General features: G+C 39.1%; 1 protein-coding gene across 1 annotated transcript; it reads right to left on the bottom strand.

Moving 5' to 3' along the window:
* Positions 1 to 192: 192 nt before the first annotated feature.
* Positions 193 to 17,361, bottom strand: atp6v0a2b (ATPase H+ transporting V0 subunit a2b). Its single transcript, XM_085367307.1, has 20 exons — positions 16,821 to 17,361; positions 16,447 to 16,525; positions 16,065 to 16,162; positions 15,825 to 15,962; positions 15,577 to 15,674; positions 14,949 to 15,075; positions 13,727 to 13,809; positions 13,531 to 13,624; positions 12,710 to 12,922; positions 12,095 to 12,245; positions 5,498 to 5,637; positions 5,232 to 5,386; positions 4,998 to 5,088; positions 4,047 to 4,165; positions 3,447 to 3,651; positions 3,199 to 3,318; positions 2,970 to 3,089; positions 2,752 to 2,869; positions 1,612 to 1,783; positions 193 to 1,510 (listed from the first exon to the last, which is right to left on the bottom strand). Exons 1-20 carry the CDS (start codon positions 16,935 to 16,937, stop codon positions 1,408 to 1,410), a joined length of 2,541 nt encoding a protein of 846 aa, XP_085223433.1. The 5' UTR covers positions 16,938 to 17,361; the 3' UTR covers positions 193 to 1,407.
* Positions 17,362 to 19,158: the final 1,797 nt, after the last annotated feature.

Raw genomic sequence — 19,158 nt, 5'->3', positions numbered from 1 at the left:
AGAACAGACGTTTGTTGTAAAAGAGTTAGAACCTGAAGTGTATGATCAGAAAATACATGATATTAAAAGGGTAGCATCATAAGAAATTACAATACACCTTCAATCTATATTTTAACAATTTAGCTTTAACGAATCAATTAATAATGAAACAATTTGATTCAACAAAACAAAGATTGCTAATTCTGTCTCAAAGATTTGACATTACAATGAACCACTGAAAAGAAAAAGAAAAACATACTGACAGAACTTCCCTTTACCAACTCCAATACCAATCCTAAACAGTACACTTTTAGAAAATAAGCAAACACTAGTGCCTGGCACGAGTACAATACCTCCAATCTTCACCCATCAAAGGATGTTTGAAAGTAAAAGGCTCGTGACCAGCAGAGCTGAGTCAAAGGATGTGAGCTTTTCCATGATAGGAATGTTAAGCTATACAGTAAGTAGCAGGTGCAAAGGCAACACTGTGAATGCATGAAAGTAATAATCACATTCCTTAACATTCATCTGCAATTCTGATACATTACAAAATATATATGTAATTTTTTTTTGTTTAATCTGTAAAAGTATTTACATCCCTTCACACACCTGCTCAAGCACTTTTCAAAAGTTAAAAGTCAGGGATCCTTTGCTTTGTTTTGGTACTACAAGCTGGGCATTAAGGATGATACATTATGCTGTCGTGGGGTGGTAATTTTGGTAAGGCAGTCAGTGCAATAAAGTCGAGCAATGTAAATGAGAGGTTGGCTCACTCTCTACTGTGTGGAAACCAAATCTGCCAAAACAAAAACGCCTTGGGGAAAAAAAAATTAATATAAACACATAAACCAGGATGCTGAAATGAATGACAAAAGCTTGTTAAAGAAGAAGAAAATGAGGAAACACAAAGTAATAAATAAACTTCCATCTTATTAGATCACAAATGTCACGTAAGGTCAAAACTACCAACATATTTATCCCAAAGGTGTTTTCTAAGTAGCCAAATGTTACGGCCCTTCGCTTTCTTATTACTGCTAATGTCGGCTAATACTAAAATTTTATACATTACATTTTCCTATATTGATCCTGCATTTGGAAGATTTGTCTCTCCATGCAAGTGACATCAATGACCATTAACAATTGTACCTTATAAAAATTTGATGAGTTGCATGTTAAATCTGAGGCTAACATTTCACCCGAAAAACACTCTGCAGTGAAACTTAATGATCCTGACACAAAAGAATCGAAAGTTACACGAATTTCTGAATCTCGCCATAAATTTCTTTACATGAAATGTAAATAATAAAAAATGAGAATAAATATCCAAACTATTTGATCATACCTCTGGAAAAGGTCTTCACAAGTACAGAACCCTGTTGGCTTGTTTTGGTTCTGGTTACCAACTAAGACAATTTCTCAATAGTCACTTCACAGTAACCCATCCTGCTCAAAGCAAGATGGTAGGAGAGAGAAGGAAAACGGGCAAAACTTGACGCCAGTCCCACTGTAGAATTTATTCTGAAACTCCACCCTGTGGATAAAAAGATGAGAAACCGAAATTATAAACACGAAAACAGATACTTCAGAACATATTGATCCTATCACACACAGTACTTTAGTGCTTTGTCTTACCAGTGTAGCCGAAGAGCATGAAGGAACGCAGAGAGACCCTCCATTACCAAGAGGATGGACACAGTGAGGACAGCAAACAGGCCAAACAATGGCACCAGGACTACAACCCCAAGTTTTGTGTCCATTCTTAGTCCTATTCGCATGACCATGGCCCACAGCACCTCTGACAGCTCTGTGATGGCAAATAATAAAATCTACTTCAGCATCCATTTAGAGAAATACAAAATTCTGGCAAATCACAGGTCAAGAAAATTTTTTTACACTCACTCATCATGGACATTAATGTCATGGTCATGGGTGGTGAACCTGGACACCAATGAGTGTTCCAACAGGTCAATAATCCCAAGAAAACAGCAAAACTTGTTTTGGAATTGATAAAACAGCCTAACATAAAGCTGCTGGAATGGTCTTCCCAAAGCCCCGACCTCAACACTATAGAAAATTTGTGGACTATGCTTAAAAGCCAGCTCTGTCCAGGAAACCGACCCATTTAAATGAATTCCACCAGTTCTGCCAAGAAGTGTCAAATATTCTGCCAGATTTACGCCAGAATTTTGTTGACGGCTACAAAAAGCCTCTGACTGAGTCGCAGCTTCCTTAAGGACATTTAACCAAACATTAGTGGCGACGTAGGTATATATTTAAGCCTCTGCGTATACTTTTGACCCTGTGTGATTAGCCAAACTATTCAAACTATTCAAAACTATTCTTGTTTTTTTTAAGTCCTTAAAAATGTATCCTGTACAATTATGAAACCTTGAAAAAGATTAGAGTTCAAAGAAATCATTAACAGCCAAAAATGACAATGCCTTTCATGCCCATGAAGAGTGCATGCAAGCTTCTGACAACAAATGAAACAAGGCAGCTAATAGTCTGCTGAATGTACTGCTAGTGAGTGGCCATCTCATAGCCTGCATATTTAATCATTTTCTCTGCATGTTAGAAAGGACAAATGTGGACAATGTAAAAACAGGTTATGTGAGAAATACTGGAACTGGAATAGAGGCCACAACTTGATACTTGACTAACCTAGTAAAGTCTGAAAAATTAAGTAACAATTAAGAGCAAAGTCCATTGTAACATTGTGAAGAAGCACTTTGTTTTAGAACACATAATAATTATTAATGATCTTGTACTTACGGGCATGTGCCAAGCTTAGAGCCCAGAGCCTTAGGTAAGAGGCTGTGTTGGAGATGCAACCCAGGCAATACTCTATGGTGTGAATGGACTGATGAAGTATCTCCTCTGCAAAGTCAAACTATTGTATAAAAAAGATAAATGAATGTAGCAACTGGTAAAAATGTTTGCTTATGAGCAAATACGAGATGAAAAGGTACCAAGCTGTTTGCAACACTGACCTCCTCTGAATGGTGATCCTCACTAGTAGACAGATCACTGTGACTGCTGCCCTCCTCCATGTCATGAGCCCTCATCAGGCAGAGATCTTCATCACTGCTGCGTCGCACACGCTCATATCCCTAAAATCGAACGGACAAACTAAGTGTGTTTGAAAATTTACACCAAGGAAAAATATTTGGTGACGTTTTTCACATCTTTTAAATGCAGGCATGAATCTCAAACCCTTACCCTGTACATTACCAAGCGGTGACTTCCATTTTTTAGCCAATAAAGGTAGATGGGTTTCCCCAGGAGTAAAACAGGCACTGAGAGAACAGCAATGATTACCAGAAATATCTGCAGACCATTCTGGAAGAAATAAATAAATAATTTAAATAATGAAGGTATGGGACTTCTGTGGGATATTTTAAATAACATTAGACTGAATGTGTTCATTAAGCACGTAAACACACAGCTGAAAGAGTGGAGCTGCTTACCTGTCCTGGGTAAAGGGGCTTCAATGAACTATCATCCTGCATGATGAACATGTTTATGAAGTGGATGAGAATGCTCGGAGCGTCCTCAGACGAGAAGGCGAGCCACTTGTAGAATATCATGAACACCAGGTATCCAAACAGACTCAGCATAAACACGAGCTCAGGGATGAACACCAAGTACAGGTTGTACTTCTTCCTGAAGTATCTGTTTTTTTGACAAACAAAAAGAAGGCAGACTATTAAAAACGATATGATGTTACTTAAGGAGCTGACATCATGCTTTTTTGTGCAGCTCAATGTCTACATAGGACAGAGGTATTCTCTCCCACAGAAAATACTCCTACAATACATGAAATAACCTTTTACACTGCAAGACTTTCTTCCATCTCTATGTTTGCCAGCATGTAATTTGCGTAGGCTTAAAGAAGTTATAAACATTTTTTGCCAAGAAAACTAAAGGTTCTGTTGCCGTCTACAAGAGCGAACACATGTCTCTATTCTTTCCCAGCTCCAGCAGCTAAAATGACAACTTGTTCCAAAGCGAAATACTGGCTCTTAAGGGCTTTCACAGGGTAATGAAAACAGTAAACTAGTACTTACAGATGATTGTAGGTGCTGAGGATTACCCCAAAGCTCATGTGTATGACCCCGAATATCACTGACATCTTCATCTTATAGGAGTTAAGAAATGTAAGCCGGTTCGTTGCCAAGTTCCAAATCTTTACAAAGGAAAGGTGACATGTTATTACTGGTGACTTCAGGGATTAACTGGAGCAAACAGAATAAGTAGCTCTGCTTATTACTGTGATACATTACCAACATGAGGATTATAAGACTATTACTGTTGCGTGTCTAATAAGGTTACTTTTACCTAAGTGATTCAATAACAGCAACCCTGACACCAGAAATGTTGCTTTATTGAAGAATGTGTGGCTGATAATGTATGAGTGAAATTGGTTATCAAGCAAACTGACTGCTTTTAATGAGTTTAATCAGTTACGAATTGATCCAGTTTACTGTATCAACAACATCCTGGTGACTGATTTTCTTTAACCTTTTTAAATAACAGGATTTAAATTTCACACGTCAATAAAAAGATTCAAGTGCAAAATATCAAAAATTAAGATTAATCACATTATAAACCACCAAACCATAAAAAGTAATGATAAAATCCATTATTCCAATCAGGCATAACATTATGACCAACTGCCTAACACTGTTGCTCTCACTGTTCCTTTCTCGGACCACATTTGATAGATACTGTCCACTGCAGACCGGGGAAGCCCCACAGGAGCTGCACTTTTGGAGATGCTCTGACCCAGTCATCTCATATCCTCATGCTTACCCATTTTCCTGCTTCTAACACATTTACTTTGATGGCAAAATGTTCACTTGCACCCTAATGTATCCCACCAACATAACAGGTCCAACGATGAAGAGATAATCACTGTTATGCACTCTACCTGTGAGTGTTCGTAATGTTATGCATGATCAGTATATATATGACATGATATCATATTTTTAAGCTAGCTCTTAAAACTGTCTACTCACCGGGTCAATTCCCAGAGGGTACGGCCCTTTAAAAACACCTTGAATAGTTGGATCCAAAGTTAGCTGGCAATTCTTACAGAGGACACTATTGCTGTAGGGCAAAAATGAAACCCGTAGTAGTGTCTGTGATTGTGAAACTGATTTTACAAAATTCATCTTATATTCATCTTATCTTTAAAAACACAGTTGTAAACTTCCTGTTATATGAAGTTCTTCTTATTAAAAGGTACTTACTTCCACTTTTCTTTAAACATGGGAAGCACACTCCATCCAGAACCAAAGATGTTGAGAGATTTTGAGAAACAGTCATTGTATATCAGCCCAGTGTAGATAGAGAACAGTCCCATCATCAGAATGATATAACGCCCCTCGAAGAATGTGTTCAAGATCTGCACGTGCACATTAAAATCACTTAATTATACTTCTGAGAGACTGCTTTTACCCATGCAACACAAATAAACTTTAGAAAGGGCATTTTCAAAAAACTTTGGAGTACTTGCCTCATTCCTGGTGTTTTTAAATTTGCGGTGGTTTTCATACAAAACCATCCAGAAAGCAAACAGAGCCATGAGAACGCCATGACCAAGGTCACCAAACATCACAGCGAACAAGAATGGGAAAGTTATGATTGTGAATGGAGCTAAAAATAAGCAGAAGGGGGAAAAAAGCACAGTGAATGATCATTTAAAGCTTTTTAAAAATAAATACGATAGTACAAGGGTGGACAACAAAGGCATTAGTATTAATATAACTGTAATGTAATAACTTGATAGTAAAGTAATGTCACTGCAGCTACAACAAACTGTTTTGAAGGCCTCATTTATACTGAAACACCTGTAAAAACTGCATTTCAACATAAGAAGTCACATCATATATACACATATATACATATAATTTTGTGACTCTTCCACCAATTTTTACACATATAAATATTAACATTGAAACAAAAGGGTATGTTTCACTCATAAAGGATAATCATTTCTGCAATAAAATATGATAGTTATCAACTTTGACTTGCAAGAATTTTAGTGCAATTTTAAACATATTAGTCTAATAGGAGCCTATAATAATTAACCTATATTAATTATGCTATAATTATGAGCATGTTACCCTATTATTATCACCATACTACCATTTTTAATCTAGATAAAGTACAGATATTTATTATAATGAGGTTACTATAGTATTACAAATACATTATTATACTATTATTAAATGGTTTTTGGATCATTGGAACCTTTATTTTTTTTAATAATTATTACTCATTTGGATTTTTTAAATCTCTTTATTATAAAGTAACAGAAAAATAGCTACTAAAACTACTAATACTAAGTTAAGATAAATCATGCTATATCTAAAATATCATAAAAAGCTAATCTGAAGGTTGCCTGCATTGTTACAGGGAGCAATTTGCTTATCACGCACAGAACATTTCAGGCTGTGGTTGCCTAGGTAATAGTGTAATGCAGGGGTAGGCAACCTTTCTGATGACGAGTGCAATCTAAAAATTTTCTCAGAAGTCAATTGCATTAGCAATAAATTTAATAACGCTCTATATTAACAGTTACACACTATATAGAACAACTTTGCAGATATATGGCATGTTTGTTAATACACATGTTAATCTGATCTCTGGTCTCCCACTCACAGACACAGGTCTCCGAGTGTCCAGCATTCAGACGGCTACCTGAGGACAGTCATGTGAGAGAAAATCTGCTCACACAGATATGTAGAAACAAATACTGTCAATAAGGCCTCTGCAATGTTCTGAAGACAGTTAAACTTGTCAGGTAGTGATGTCCAGCAGGTGAAAATGCAAGCTCCATGAACACGCACAGCTGTGGGTTCCAGCTGCGTTTGTAGTTCTGCAAACTTTGACCCCCACAGAGTCGAGGTTTTCATTTCAATCAGCTGCATTTCGATGATGCATTAACTGGCATTAACTCGGCCAGTTAATGCGAGACAAATCCAGCTGCTCATTAAAGATTTCTGGTTTGATCAGAAAAGAAAACATTGGTCCATACACCTGAAAGTCCCAAAAACGTATTGTGAATTCTGTCTCAAGTCTACGGATGTATCCGTGTATTTCCGTGGTGCTGATGCTGTGCTGAGCGGAAAGCTCCTGAAGCTTTTGAAGTTTCGGAACATGGAACGCTAACAACATCCCTCTCACCGGTAGGTAAGTTATTTTTAGCCAATTACAAGTTGAATCTGGTAGTTGGGGCTGTTAGCTAAGATACCGTCATTAAGAAGCGGCACAACTAATGTTTCTATGTGAGCTTATTTGCGATGTGCACCGCTGGCCCGGCCATTTATTTTTTAATGCACCTCAGATTAATTCACTGCGTGTCGTGCCCAGGGCTGGACTGGGACAAACAAAAATCGGCCCGGACATTTTGACTAGAGACCGGCCCACCAGGTATTAAAGCCATAAAGCCTTTGAATGAAAACAAACGCTGTTGTGACAGTGATGTACTGTCTTGTTGGTATATGTATGATTTCTATACATTTTACGTCAGATAAAAACTTTGGTTGTAAGCTTCAGATAATTATTTAATAACAGCCAGACATTTTAAATGAGAATAAGAAAGTATTTCTTTGTGCCCCCTTTCCTTGTTAATGCCCTACATGCCCCCCCTGGCAAAACTTTGCTAGGACCGCCCCTGCACAGTTACCAGCTGTCAGCTACATAGAAAAGGATCCTGGTGTTATTTGTCTCTCAGAAACCGTTCATAACTTCAACTCATTCATGTCACCTAAAAGGTAAACCTGTTTCTCCATCACCTGTTCAGCTCTGATGATCCAGTAAGGACATCTCCTGGTTTCATCTTCATGTTTCCCTCTCACCAGATAACCAAACCGATATCATGACCAGCAGCTTTTATGGCTGTGGCTCCAGCAAACATCAACTGATACTATAAATTAATATTAAATAAATTCTAACAACAACTTCTCAAGCTTAAACGTGCTGCTGTTGTTTAGCGCGACATCCAGCGGTTTCCTCTTTCTGGCACAAAGTGGGCGATAAACAAACAAGAGAGAAAAGCTGCAGGGCTCGCAAAATCGCTAGCCCGACGTCCCGGGGCTAGTGATATTTCCAGTCGGGCTACCAAAATCTATCTCAGCCCTGCCCGTCGGGCTATCATAGGAAGTAAAAATATATGACAATGCCTTTGCTTTCTTTCGCAAATGTAGCTGAGTAATTAGCTGAGTCCTCATCAAAGAACAGTGCTCTTTAATGAATGCTGCACACAACTTTACATCGTAGAGGTAACAGGGAGACATATCGAGTTATCAGATAGCCGTCTTAACTATATTCTAACTCTACAATTTCCCGACTGCACTTTCCTCTTATTTCACGACACCACCCTCTAGTGGTGCAATATGGTATAGTCAGACAGGACACAACATCACTCACTAGCTTACTCTTCAAACGTGGCACGTGAAATCTCCCGCAGCAAGCTTAAACGTGCTAGAGGTTGACTGCGCAGAGAATTAAAAAAAAAAAAAATCTCTGGCATGTGTAAAGACAGATGGATTTACGCAGGTATTTTAGTTCTGCTGAGCCAAAAAAAGACAGGTCAGGATGAAGAAGGGACAGGCAAAGAAAGGCCTACCACAAAGCGGAAAAGTTATGATAAATCAGATTACGAGGCAAAAAGAAAGCGCAGTTTTTTGGATTCATGGACAAAAGAATTTCTGTGGCTGGAATATGACAAGGTAAATAACATGATGTTCTGCCGGGTGTGTCGTGAGTTTCCCTCTATTGCTGAGTCGACAAGCGCCTTTGTTACTGGGACCAGTAATTTTAGGAAAGACCCCATCAGAACTCATGAGAAATCTCTGCATCACAAGAAATGCATTGGTGCTCAGTCTGCAGCATCTGTCCCAGAACAAACACCAATTGCAAAAACCATACTAAAAATAAACCAAGCACAACAAGAAGTCCTGAAAAAGCTGTTTAGAACTGCGTACTATGTTGCAAAGAGTGAACTACCACTGGCAAAATTTAGCAGTCTTTGCAAACTTCAGAAAGCAAATGGCCTAGATCTTGGTTCCACTTACCTCAATGACCATGCTTGCAGAGAGTTTATTGGAGCAATAGCACAAACTTCAAGAGACCAGATTGAAAAGGAAATTCAAGAAAGCAGGGTCTTATCCATTCTTGCAGATGGCAGTACAGACACTGGTATAATAGAACAGGAGTTGGTTCACGTCAGGTATGTGAGGGATAATGGTGACATAGCCACATACATGATCAAATGTCAGCCAGTCAAGAGTGCAAATGCTGCAGGTATTTTAGAGGCTATTGATGAAGCAGTGAACACCATGGGTATCAGAGAGGACACATGGAAAAAGAAAGTAGTGTGTGCAAATTTTGATGGTGCTGCAGTGATGATGGGTGAGAAAACAGGAGTAGATGGGAGACTGAAACAGAGGATACCCCACATCATAACAATCCACTGTGTGGCACACAAACTAGAGCTAGCCGTGCTGGATAGCGTGAAAGGCTGTGAGTACCTGGTGAAATTTGAAGATACACTGAAAACCATCTTTAAGATGTACTACTATTCCCCAAAGAAGCAAAGAGAGCTGACAGAAATAAGTGAACTGCTAAATGAGAGGCTGGCACATTTCAGTGGGCTGAAGAGCACACGGTGGCTTCCAAGCCGGCTGAGATGTCTAAAGGCTGTGGAAAAAAATTACACTCCCACTGTTGTTCATATGGAGAACATGGCAGAAGGAAGTGATGTCAAAGCCGAGGATGCAGCCAAGGCTAAGGGGGTGGTGCAGGAGATGAAGACTGAGAAATTTGTTCGCTTCCTGCATTTCATGTTGGACTACAGTACCATCTTATCCAAGTGCTCTACTGATTTTCAGCATGATAACCTAAACATCACACGAACAAATCAGTTAGTTGAGAGCACAACATCACGCTTACTCAGCCTAAAAACAAAACCAGGAGAATATCAGAAAACCTTGGACACAAAGTTCACAGCGAACCAGGATGGTAGCATTTGCTACTGTGGAACTCAGCTAACAAAAAGTCAGCGACCTGCTAGAAGAGGTGAGGGAACAGACAAAGACACCTTTGGTGCAGAGATCCAGAAGATTATTGACAACACAGTCAAGTACATGGACAACAGATTTAAAAATCTCCATGAAAAGCCTCTCTCTTGTTTCAAGGTTTTTGACCCTTCCACTCTTCCCTACCCCAGAGAAGAACTAGCAAATTATGGGGATGAAGAGGTGGATTATCTTGTCACACATTTTGCCTGTTTGCTAGATGCAGAAGAGAAAGAGAAAATTCCACAAGAATGGATGGATCTAAAAGTGTGGCTTGCAGAACGCCGGGGTCGCAAAGTAGATTGCTTGTACAGAGATCTCCTCTCTGAGAATCCAGAACATCTCTCTCATATCTTGTTGCTGGTGAAATTAATGCTGACACTTAGTCCATCGACAGCCATCTGTGAGAGAGGATTTTCTTGCATGAACCGAGTGAAGACAACACATCGTACCCCTCTACACCCTGAAACACTGAATGACTGCATGCAACTCTCCATTAATGGGGAAACAGTTGAATCTTTTTGCCCTGACAAGTCGATTCGTTTCTGGATGTTTTCTGGAAAAGGTTCAAGACACCTGGATCATAAAACCCCGACAAGAACAAAGAGCAGTGAAGTGGAGGGCAATGCACAGGAAGAGAAAGCTGATGAAGGAGATGCTATGCCCTCAACGTCGAGTGGCATTTTCTCATCCGAGACTTCAGTGGAAATTTCAGATTCAGGATCTGACACAGACTAATTCATGTTCTACACAGTTCTAACAAGTTCACAGAAAATTCTCTTTAATTAGAACCAGATATTTGAGTTGATTGTAATGTTTACACAGTTGTTGTAATTTGTGTTTTAACAATTTTTTGATTGATGTTTTGTTTCCTTTACAATATTATACAATAAAAATAATCTTTTTTTATTCGGGCTACTCAAATTTATTTCGGGCTACCAAAAACTAAAGAGTGCCTGCCCGAAGGGCTAACAGGGATTTTAAAATTTTGCGAGCCCTGAAGCTGATCAACTGATCATTGATCAGTTTCATGATTGAAGTAGAAACTGAAAGAAGAGAATGAGAGAAGAAGAGGCAGCTGTGCAGCGTAACGACAGAATAACTCCAGCTTTGTGTCTTTTTTCCATTCTAGCTGAAGTACGGGACAAACTGTTCTCCTTTTCAGCTCAACACGAAACGCGTGATGTTTTCTCTGAATACCAGACAATTCAGTCTTTTTATGCAACGGTTGGCAACTCTACTAACTAACCTTATCAGCAACATCATAGCACCCACCCAGCTGTATAGCTAGCTAATACACAGTACGAGTTATTATAACTGACTGTAAAAAGTCAGCCCAATGAAAAATAAACTCCACCTAAACTTGGTTTATATCTGACCCAGATAGACTGCAGGTCATAACTTCTTACCTGAAGTTCAGTTCACCTGACAGTCGGACCGGCGGCCGCCTCAGGTCTCTCCTCCTCCTGCCTCCCCTTTCCCTCATCCACCTGCTGGCCTCCACCACTTGCTAATGTTACTGAACCTGGGGAAGCTCCGCCATATCCGCCACCAAACAACTGACTTATTTTTACACAACGGCCAGCATCTGGCCAATCCACCACCTTTCATTGTTTATACCGTTACAAAAAAATAAATAAATAAAATCATCGGCCCATAAAAATGAAAACTCACCATCGGCCCACCGGGCAAATGGTCGCGCCATCAGTTAACCCTTTGCGTGCCAACTGTGGCACGCGTGCCCAGGGTTGCCGACACCTAGTGTAATGTATCAATCACTGGTATCCTGTGCTCTCACTGATAGGCATGTCAGTTGAGAGAGTGTATCTCAGGACCCGCCCCCCTTAGCTTAATGCGTGCTGATGTAGCCGTCAGCTCTTACTTTCAATACAGAATCGTTCAAACATTCAGAATTATAAAGTGCTGGTTTTGATACATTAGTTGGGCCCATAGTGTGTGTGTGTGTGTGTGTGTGTGTGTGTGTGTGTGTGTGTGTGTGTGTTAGACAGACAGGTACAAATCTCACTTACCAGGGTTTACTTCCCTGTAGCTGCCCACTCCATAGGAGTCTACAATATTCTGAAATCCAGAGGTAAACTTGTTGGTCCTTATCAGGGTGGGAGGAGTGTCAGTTGTGGGGATACGATTAACGAAGGAAGGAACTGTTGCTCCACTTTTCCTCTGAAACATCAATGGGAAGTTACACATGTAACATGTAAGTAGGTTACAAGAAGCTTTTCTCCACAAATGTACATATAAGAAATATATACAGAACTCTAAATCATTTTTAAAAAGCCGTACAGACAGTATAATGTACCGTTTTTAGATCTATAAAGTGCGCCAGCTCTAAATAACTTATATTTTATATGTATTTTAAAATCTATACATAAACATGTATTAACAATAACACATCTTTGTAGTTCTTTTTCACAAATACACACTTTTACACTTCTCAACCTGCAAAATGAATCAATAGTGAGCCCTCAGTACCCAAGCAACGCAAAATGTGTTTTTCTTTAAATAAAGTGGGGCAAAGACTGATGCCTCACACAGCATTTGCTTTTATCATAATAAAACCAAGCCCTTTAAACAACAGCAAAGGTTAAATAAACAGAAAAGCCTCCAGTCAGGCTGAAGTTCCTCACCGATCCGTCTTCTAGCGCTCTCCGCAGTGCAGGAATGTCACTGACAGGACACCACACCTCTGCGATCAAACACTTATTGGTCACATCAAAACTACACAGGTTCAGAACATAGTAGATGGCCTTCATCTTCTTGACTTGGACGACCCAGATGTAGACAGATTCTGAAGCCTTGATCAGGACCTGTCTCAGGTAGTCTTCTGTCCTATGAAGCACCTGGATACAGTAACAGGTAAACACGACTGTTAGTGTGATGTATAGCTTCAGATTATTAAGAATTTCTTTTTAAAAGAGAGAGATTAAAAGTTACAAAACATTTTATTTTATTTTAAGATGATGTATGTGACATTTAAAAAGAACAACATGTTCAAATTTAGACCTTTGTGAGTGTTTGTGTGTGAATATAAGAGGAAAAAGCTATAAAAAAGGCAAAAGACAAAGCAGTGGGGAGATAAAGAGAGAGTGGCATGTATAAAGTTTCAGCTGAGGCCTCATGTTGATCATGTGCTACAGCGGCTGAGTGGAATTCCATCTTTCAGTCACAGTGGGTTAATGCTACCAAAGGATTCACAGTGCAATGCTCTTGTTAGGAGCTGAGCTGTTTGTGCAGTTTTGCTCACTGGCTAACAAGAACAACAGCCAGGTTAATCGTTCAGAAAACAGATCAACCATTTCATTTTGTTCTTTGACCGTGAAAAGAAGTTCAAAGCAGAAATCGTGTGTATAACATAAAGAAAGAGTATTCTCTTGTCACACATAATAACTTTTTCTGTCCTTAACTAAACACTTGTATGATCAGATAATTAAGCAAACAACAGACATACAGTTTTCAGGTCCTGAATGCGAGTTCTTAGTCCTTCCACAACATCGTCCCTCTCCTCGTTGTTACTGGGATAGGGGTACAGGTGACAGTGGTAGCTGTGGAGAGAAAAAAGTATGCCATTATTTATAGCTTACTACTATTGGACATAGAGTCTAAAACAGATGCCAGCCTTTTAACGAGTCCTGTGAAATATTTACCAGTCACAGATCTTTTTCACTTTCTGACCAATTTGGTCTCCCCAGTAGGAAATCAGGAACACCACACTTTTGGTAGGCTCACCCTGCAGAAAAAGGAAGTGTAAAAAAATAAAGGAGACACCACTGACACAAAAAATACAAGTTTAATATGAGAAGGATTTCAGGTTTTACTTATATATGTAACTTTAATAAAAATCTAAGGAAAACAAAAAACTGATTTAGATGCATTTGTACAATCAGCTGTTGTTTACCAAAAAAAATGAGAGGAAATACAGCTGATGACCTGAAAGCTCTTTGACCTTGAAAACCCCAATTTTTGAAAAAGCACGACTCTCTCTCTCTTTTTGTGGAGTTTAGTGATGAGCGTTAGCACGCCTTTCCGATCTTCCATCAGTAAAAATCCATCTGACATTCCATTAGTGAGGTCATGCCTCTGGTCAAGCAGAGGAAATTCCCAAGTGGATTAGTGGTATCTCTCACTATGAATAGACAACATCACAGCACTCACTGTTTATATCAACAACTAGTAAAGAATACTTAAGAGCTTCAAAAGAGTCATCTACTATTTTGTCCCATAACAAATCTGGGATTTAAGCTTTGGGTGGTCCCGAGTCTGGATAAACTGGGAAGGTTGTGTCAGGAAGTCAGGACATCCTACATAAAATCTTTGCCAAACCACACATGCAGGTCACCAAGAGGAGCAAATCCATGATTCACAACTCTCTACGATACTCTCCCACCTCCATCCTCTGATCTCCAGCAAAACAAGACGGACTTGTTCTCAGTAATATTTAATAACATCAATACCATGTGTGCACACAGCAAGGGAGGGGGGAGACAGAAAAAGAGACGGGAGTTTATTTCCCATTTCTACCATGAAATGAAAGTAATGTGCATAGCGGGAGAGTTACTTAGGTATATAAGCATGTTTTCTCATTATTACATGTGGACAAAGATGTTAAAATCAATTTGTACTAAAGTTTTTAGTGTGCTATTAAAGCTAACTTACAGTTAATTTGATTTAAATCAAATAAACCTGGTTCATTAACTTGTTGTACAAAGTCAAATATCCTTAATCAAGCCTAGTTAGGAAATAAGATACAGGCAAAATTTTAAAAGGAAGCTTCTTTTGTTTCTTTCTGTCTCATGTTTTTACGTCACACCGTAAAACATAACAAAATATAACAAAAGTAAATTGGAATCCAAATCATGTTTAACCTACCGTGTCAGGATCTTCCAGATACTCTTCAACTTCAGCATAGCTAAGGATGGTGTAGCCTTTACATACTCTCCAAAGCATTCGCTCAAACGCCTCGATCTTCACCCTCTGAATAAGGCCAGAAATGAAACTGCAAAAGACAAACGAGCAGCTGTCAGACCTCATCCTCTATCAAGATCAATTAAATTAATGAAATATAAATAAAAATTTAATGTATCAATATAAAGGGAATGACACCAAGTACATCCTGACTGCACTAGCACTGTAAGTTTAGCCACCTTTTCTTTGAGCCCTCATTGTCACTACACATTCAACTAAATCTGTGCCCCACCACACTATCTCTCTGTTTTTACAAAGTCTAAATATATTTTTGCTTCATTAATCAGTTCTTTCAAAAAGCCACAGCTGCCTCACAGTTTCAGAGCATTTTGTGAATAGCTTGTTTGTTTGTGGGTGTTCTAAGTATAAAGTGCATCTGTGAGTAAGAAGAGCAGCGGCAGACAGAAAAGGAAACAGAAAACTATTTAGAAAGAAAATAAATGTGCATCTGTCCTCATTCATGTGGAGCATTCACTTTGTATAACATAAATAAAATGCTGACTGATAAGGCTGACAGAATTGTATCCCTCACCCCAGTTTGGCTCCTAGCCTCTGCATGCTGCTGTAGTCCATCAATGTGTCTTTTTCCAGGAAGGGAAACTCCTCATACTGTACTTGCAAGGGCTCCCGCTATAAGTGAAGACAAGACGCAGGAGGGTAAAGAAGGCAACTGAAATGAAATCAGCCAGCACACTAATTTCTGAGCCATGAAAGAAAAACAATGTGGCATCGTAGTGAGAATGTGGGTTTTTCAAGAGGTGAGCCAACACAAACACTAACCTCAGCATTTCTTTGGACAAAGTTGCGTGTGATGCGCAGCATGTGTGTGTACTCTGTCAACTCCAGCAGATTCCTCTGCAGCTTCTCCTTATTCCTGGTGACTTCACCTAATTCCATCTCTAGCCTCTGTAGCTGTTCCTGAGAAACGATAGGAACGTGTAATATTTAGCAATACATGACAGCAATAATAATACTAAAAATGATGATTATGATAAAAATAATAATAAGATAGTAACTAACCATTATAGTCATGACATGCTTGGGTAAAGGAGCTGCTGGGTTCACATCTGTTTCTGGCAGTGAAATATCTGCTTTCTTGATTTCCCTCAGAAGGTATCCTGTTATAAACAACAAGCGATTTTTAACTTTATGAAACTATCAGAACCGCTTCCAAACACCGTGACCAGCCTTTGAAAAACACTGAAATTGAAGACAAGTCTGACAGTGTGCTACTCTCTTCCTAATTTAATAATCCAGGGTTTGGTTAACCGAGTTAAGCATTCAACTAAATCTACAACCAGCTGACATTTCCCATGACTCGATTTACCTTCAGTGAGGAGATCTTCTTCCCACCATAAGCAGCCAAGAACTATTAAAATGTCAAAGACTAACATATGCTTACCGAGGATCCTCTCCATTTCTTCACATTTTTTGATCTCATTGACATATTTTCTCTGGAATGCGTTAACAGTGGGATTGAGCTGAAACAGGTGAAAAGTACATGTTCGTTAGCACCTTCTCATGCAGGACTCTGAACATATCCCATGAATAAACTTAAAAAAACTGTGCAATAAGTCTATGTATGATCCCATTTATGATAGCATTAAGACATATGCCGGTGACTTCCGCGTTCACTTTATGTACTGAGCAAACGTCACTGCATTATTTGATGACTGTAGAGAACTTTTAGATTACTGTCAAAAAATTCAGCTACAACTTTTTAAGTGATGAATTACTGTTTCTAGCAGATTCAAAGCGGTCTGTTTTCGTACTTACATCTCTGAACTCTGCAAGCCCCAGTTCTCCAAGTTCACTGATGCAGTCGTACGCGGACCCAGACTGTAGAAACAGCTGGGCCAAACACATCTCTTCACCCCGGAGCAGAGAAGCCATCGTGACAGTTCTATCTGATATTCCCCTCTTCCGCGGGTGGGCTAATGTTAGCAAGCTAAACGGTGCTGTTTCTCCAGATTTTATGTTAGCAATGTTCAGTCGAGTAGTCCGTAGCCCTTGTCATGATGTGGCTCAGGTGATAAAACTAGACTTCCCTTACATAACTCCTGATTTACATAGCTATCATTACAGCACACTATCGCTGTTAGCTAGCTAACTGGCTAGCCAAGTGCCGTGTTGTTGACTCTTGGATGGGGAAAAATGTTTCAGTAAAGTTGAATGTGAAGCTAAGAAATAATAAGTGTTACGACCGCTAAATCCTAGTACGTGGCGAAAAGTCTTAGACTTTACGAAGTTTTAGCCTACGTCCGTAACACTCACGTCACTGCACTTCACACTGTTGAATGCGATCAACTTCCACGGCACCCAGTGTACCTTTGACCAATGACGGCAGCCTCCTGGAATCTGCGCACAACACAGTCAACATAACGCTAAACCCTGAACGCTGACTGAAGGTTCATGACCTGAGACAAAAACTTCGACCTCTTAGAAGTTTTTTATTGGATTCTTTCAAGAATTATATGGAAGGTTGTTTACACCACTGAAAAAAAAAAGCCAAACGCAAAGACTCAAACTTCTGAGGAAGTTGACATTTTTACATAACAAAGTATTAATGACAAAGTATTTTCCACCTCCTTACTATTTTTGCATAATTTTCACACTTACATGTTTCAGATCATCACATTTTAATATTGATAAATAAAGACAAATTAAGTAAATAGAAAATGCAGTTTTTAAATAATGCTTTTATTTATTAAGTGAAAAAATCCCAACCCAATCCAAACCTCGCCATATGAGAAAAGTAATTGTCCTCACTTGTTAAATCGTGAATTAACTGTGATTAACCACAATATTTTGAAAGCTAGATTCAGTGGCAAAAAGCCATAGTCATGCCTGATTACTGCCACACCCGCAGAATCTGTTATCACTTAAAAAGACCAACTGTCTGACAAAGTGAAGTACACTAAAAGACCTCAAAAAGCAACACATCATGCCACGTTCTAAAGAAACAGCTGAGAAACAAAGTCCTTGACATCTATCAGTCTACAAAGTGTTACAAGGCCATTTGTAAGACTTAAGTGAGTGAAAGCCATTATCCCTAAATGGAGAAAACATGGAACAGTGGTGAACTTTTCCAGCAGTGGCTGGCCTGCCAAAATTACTCCAAGATCGTGCTGATGACACACTCACGAGGTCAAAAAAGACCCCAGACCGACATCTAAAGGACTGCAGGTCTCACTTGGCTCAGTTAAGGTCAGGGTTCATGATTAAAGTAAGAAAGAGAATGGGCAAAAATGGCATGCATGGGAGAGTTTGAGGAGAAAAACACTGCTGACCAAAAAAGAACACAAAGGCTTGTCTCACATTTGCCAAAAAAAACATGGTGATGATCCCCAAGACTTTTGAGAAAAGTTTTCTCAAAAACGTTTTGGAAGGTTTGAGTGCTGTTGCATCTGGTTTAAAACGAACACAGAATTTCAAAAAAAGAGCAACATTCCAACAGTCCAACATGGTGGTGGCAGTGTGATGGTCTGAGGCTGCTTTGCTGCTTAAGGACGTGTTCAAATTGCTGTAATTGATGGAACCATGAACTCTGAATGTCCAGCCATCAGTTACTATGCTGAAGCTCAAGAGCGCTCAGATTAAGCAGCAGGACAATGATCTGAAAAAAAAAAAAAGATCTGCCAAGCGTGGCACAGCCAGTTATTAGATTTGAGGGCATATTTAGAACTGGGCCAGGTATGTTTGGATAGCTTTTTTCTATGAATGAACTAGAGTTTGTATTTACTTGAGAAAAAGAAAGTTTTTTACTTTCTTTGTCTAAAGTTGAATTTTATTTGATGGTCTGAAACACATGTGACAAATGAGTAAAAAAAATAATCAGGAAGGCAGCAAATCCTTTTTCACAGCACTGTACCCCAAATTTTGACTTGTGGATGGCTTTCTTTTCAGTGGCAGAAGCAAGCTTCTACAGGAGGTAAAATAGGTCGCATAAATCTGATTTCACAGACAGAATAAATCTATATTTTATCATTTAGGTTCTTCTAAAACCATTTTGGAGTCATGGTTGTGATGCTGCTGAAGTGAACTGAAAATATTAGGAAGTTTATTACGTATTGCTGAAAAAACAGAGAAACTGAGAGAATGAAATCCTCCTTAA

The sequence above is a fragment of the Diplotaxodon limnothrissa genome, linkage group LG12 (assembly GCF_057381915.1).
Source record: "Diplotaxodon limnothrissa isolate DT_005_m linkage group LG12, D_limnothrissa_male_GT1.1, whole genome shotgun sequence".
In the NCBI taxonomy this organism is placed as follows: domain Eukaryota; kingdom Metazoa; phylum Chordata; class Actinopteri; order Cichliformes; family Cichlidae; genus Diplotaxodon; species Diplotaxodon limnothrissa.
The sequence above is the reverse complement of the archived record's forward strand: the minus strand, read 5'-3'. Positions and strand labels throughout refer to the sequence as shown.

What these genes read in the sequence shown, in the direction of transcription:
- atp6v0a2b (XM_085367307.1), bottom strand. Translation starts at nt 16,937, where the DNA reads ATGGCTTCTCTGCTCCGGGGTGAAGAGATGTGTTTGGCCCAGCTGTTT. An exon ending in AGCATGTCATGACTATAATG is followed by an intron (nt 15,963 to 16,064) that starts GTTAGTTACTAT and finishes ATCGTTTCTCAG; the next exon opens with GAACAGCTACAGAGGCTAGA. An exon ending in TTGTCCAAAGAAATGCTGAG is followed by an intron (nt 15,675 to 15,824) that starts GTTAGTGTTTGT and finishes CTTCACTTATAG; the next exon opens with CGGGAGCCCTTGCAAGTACA.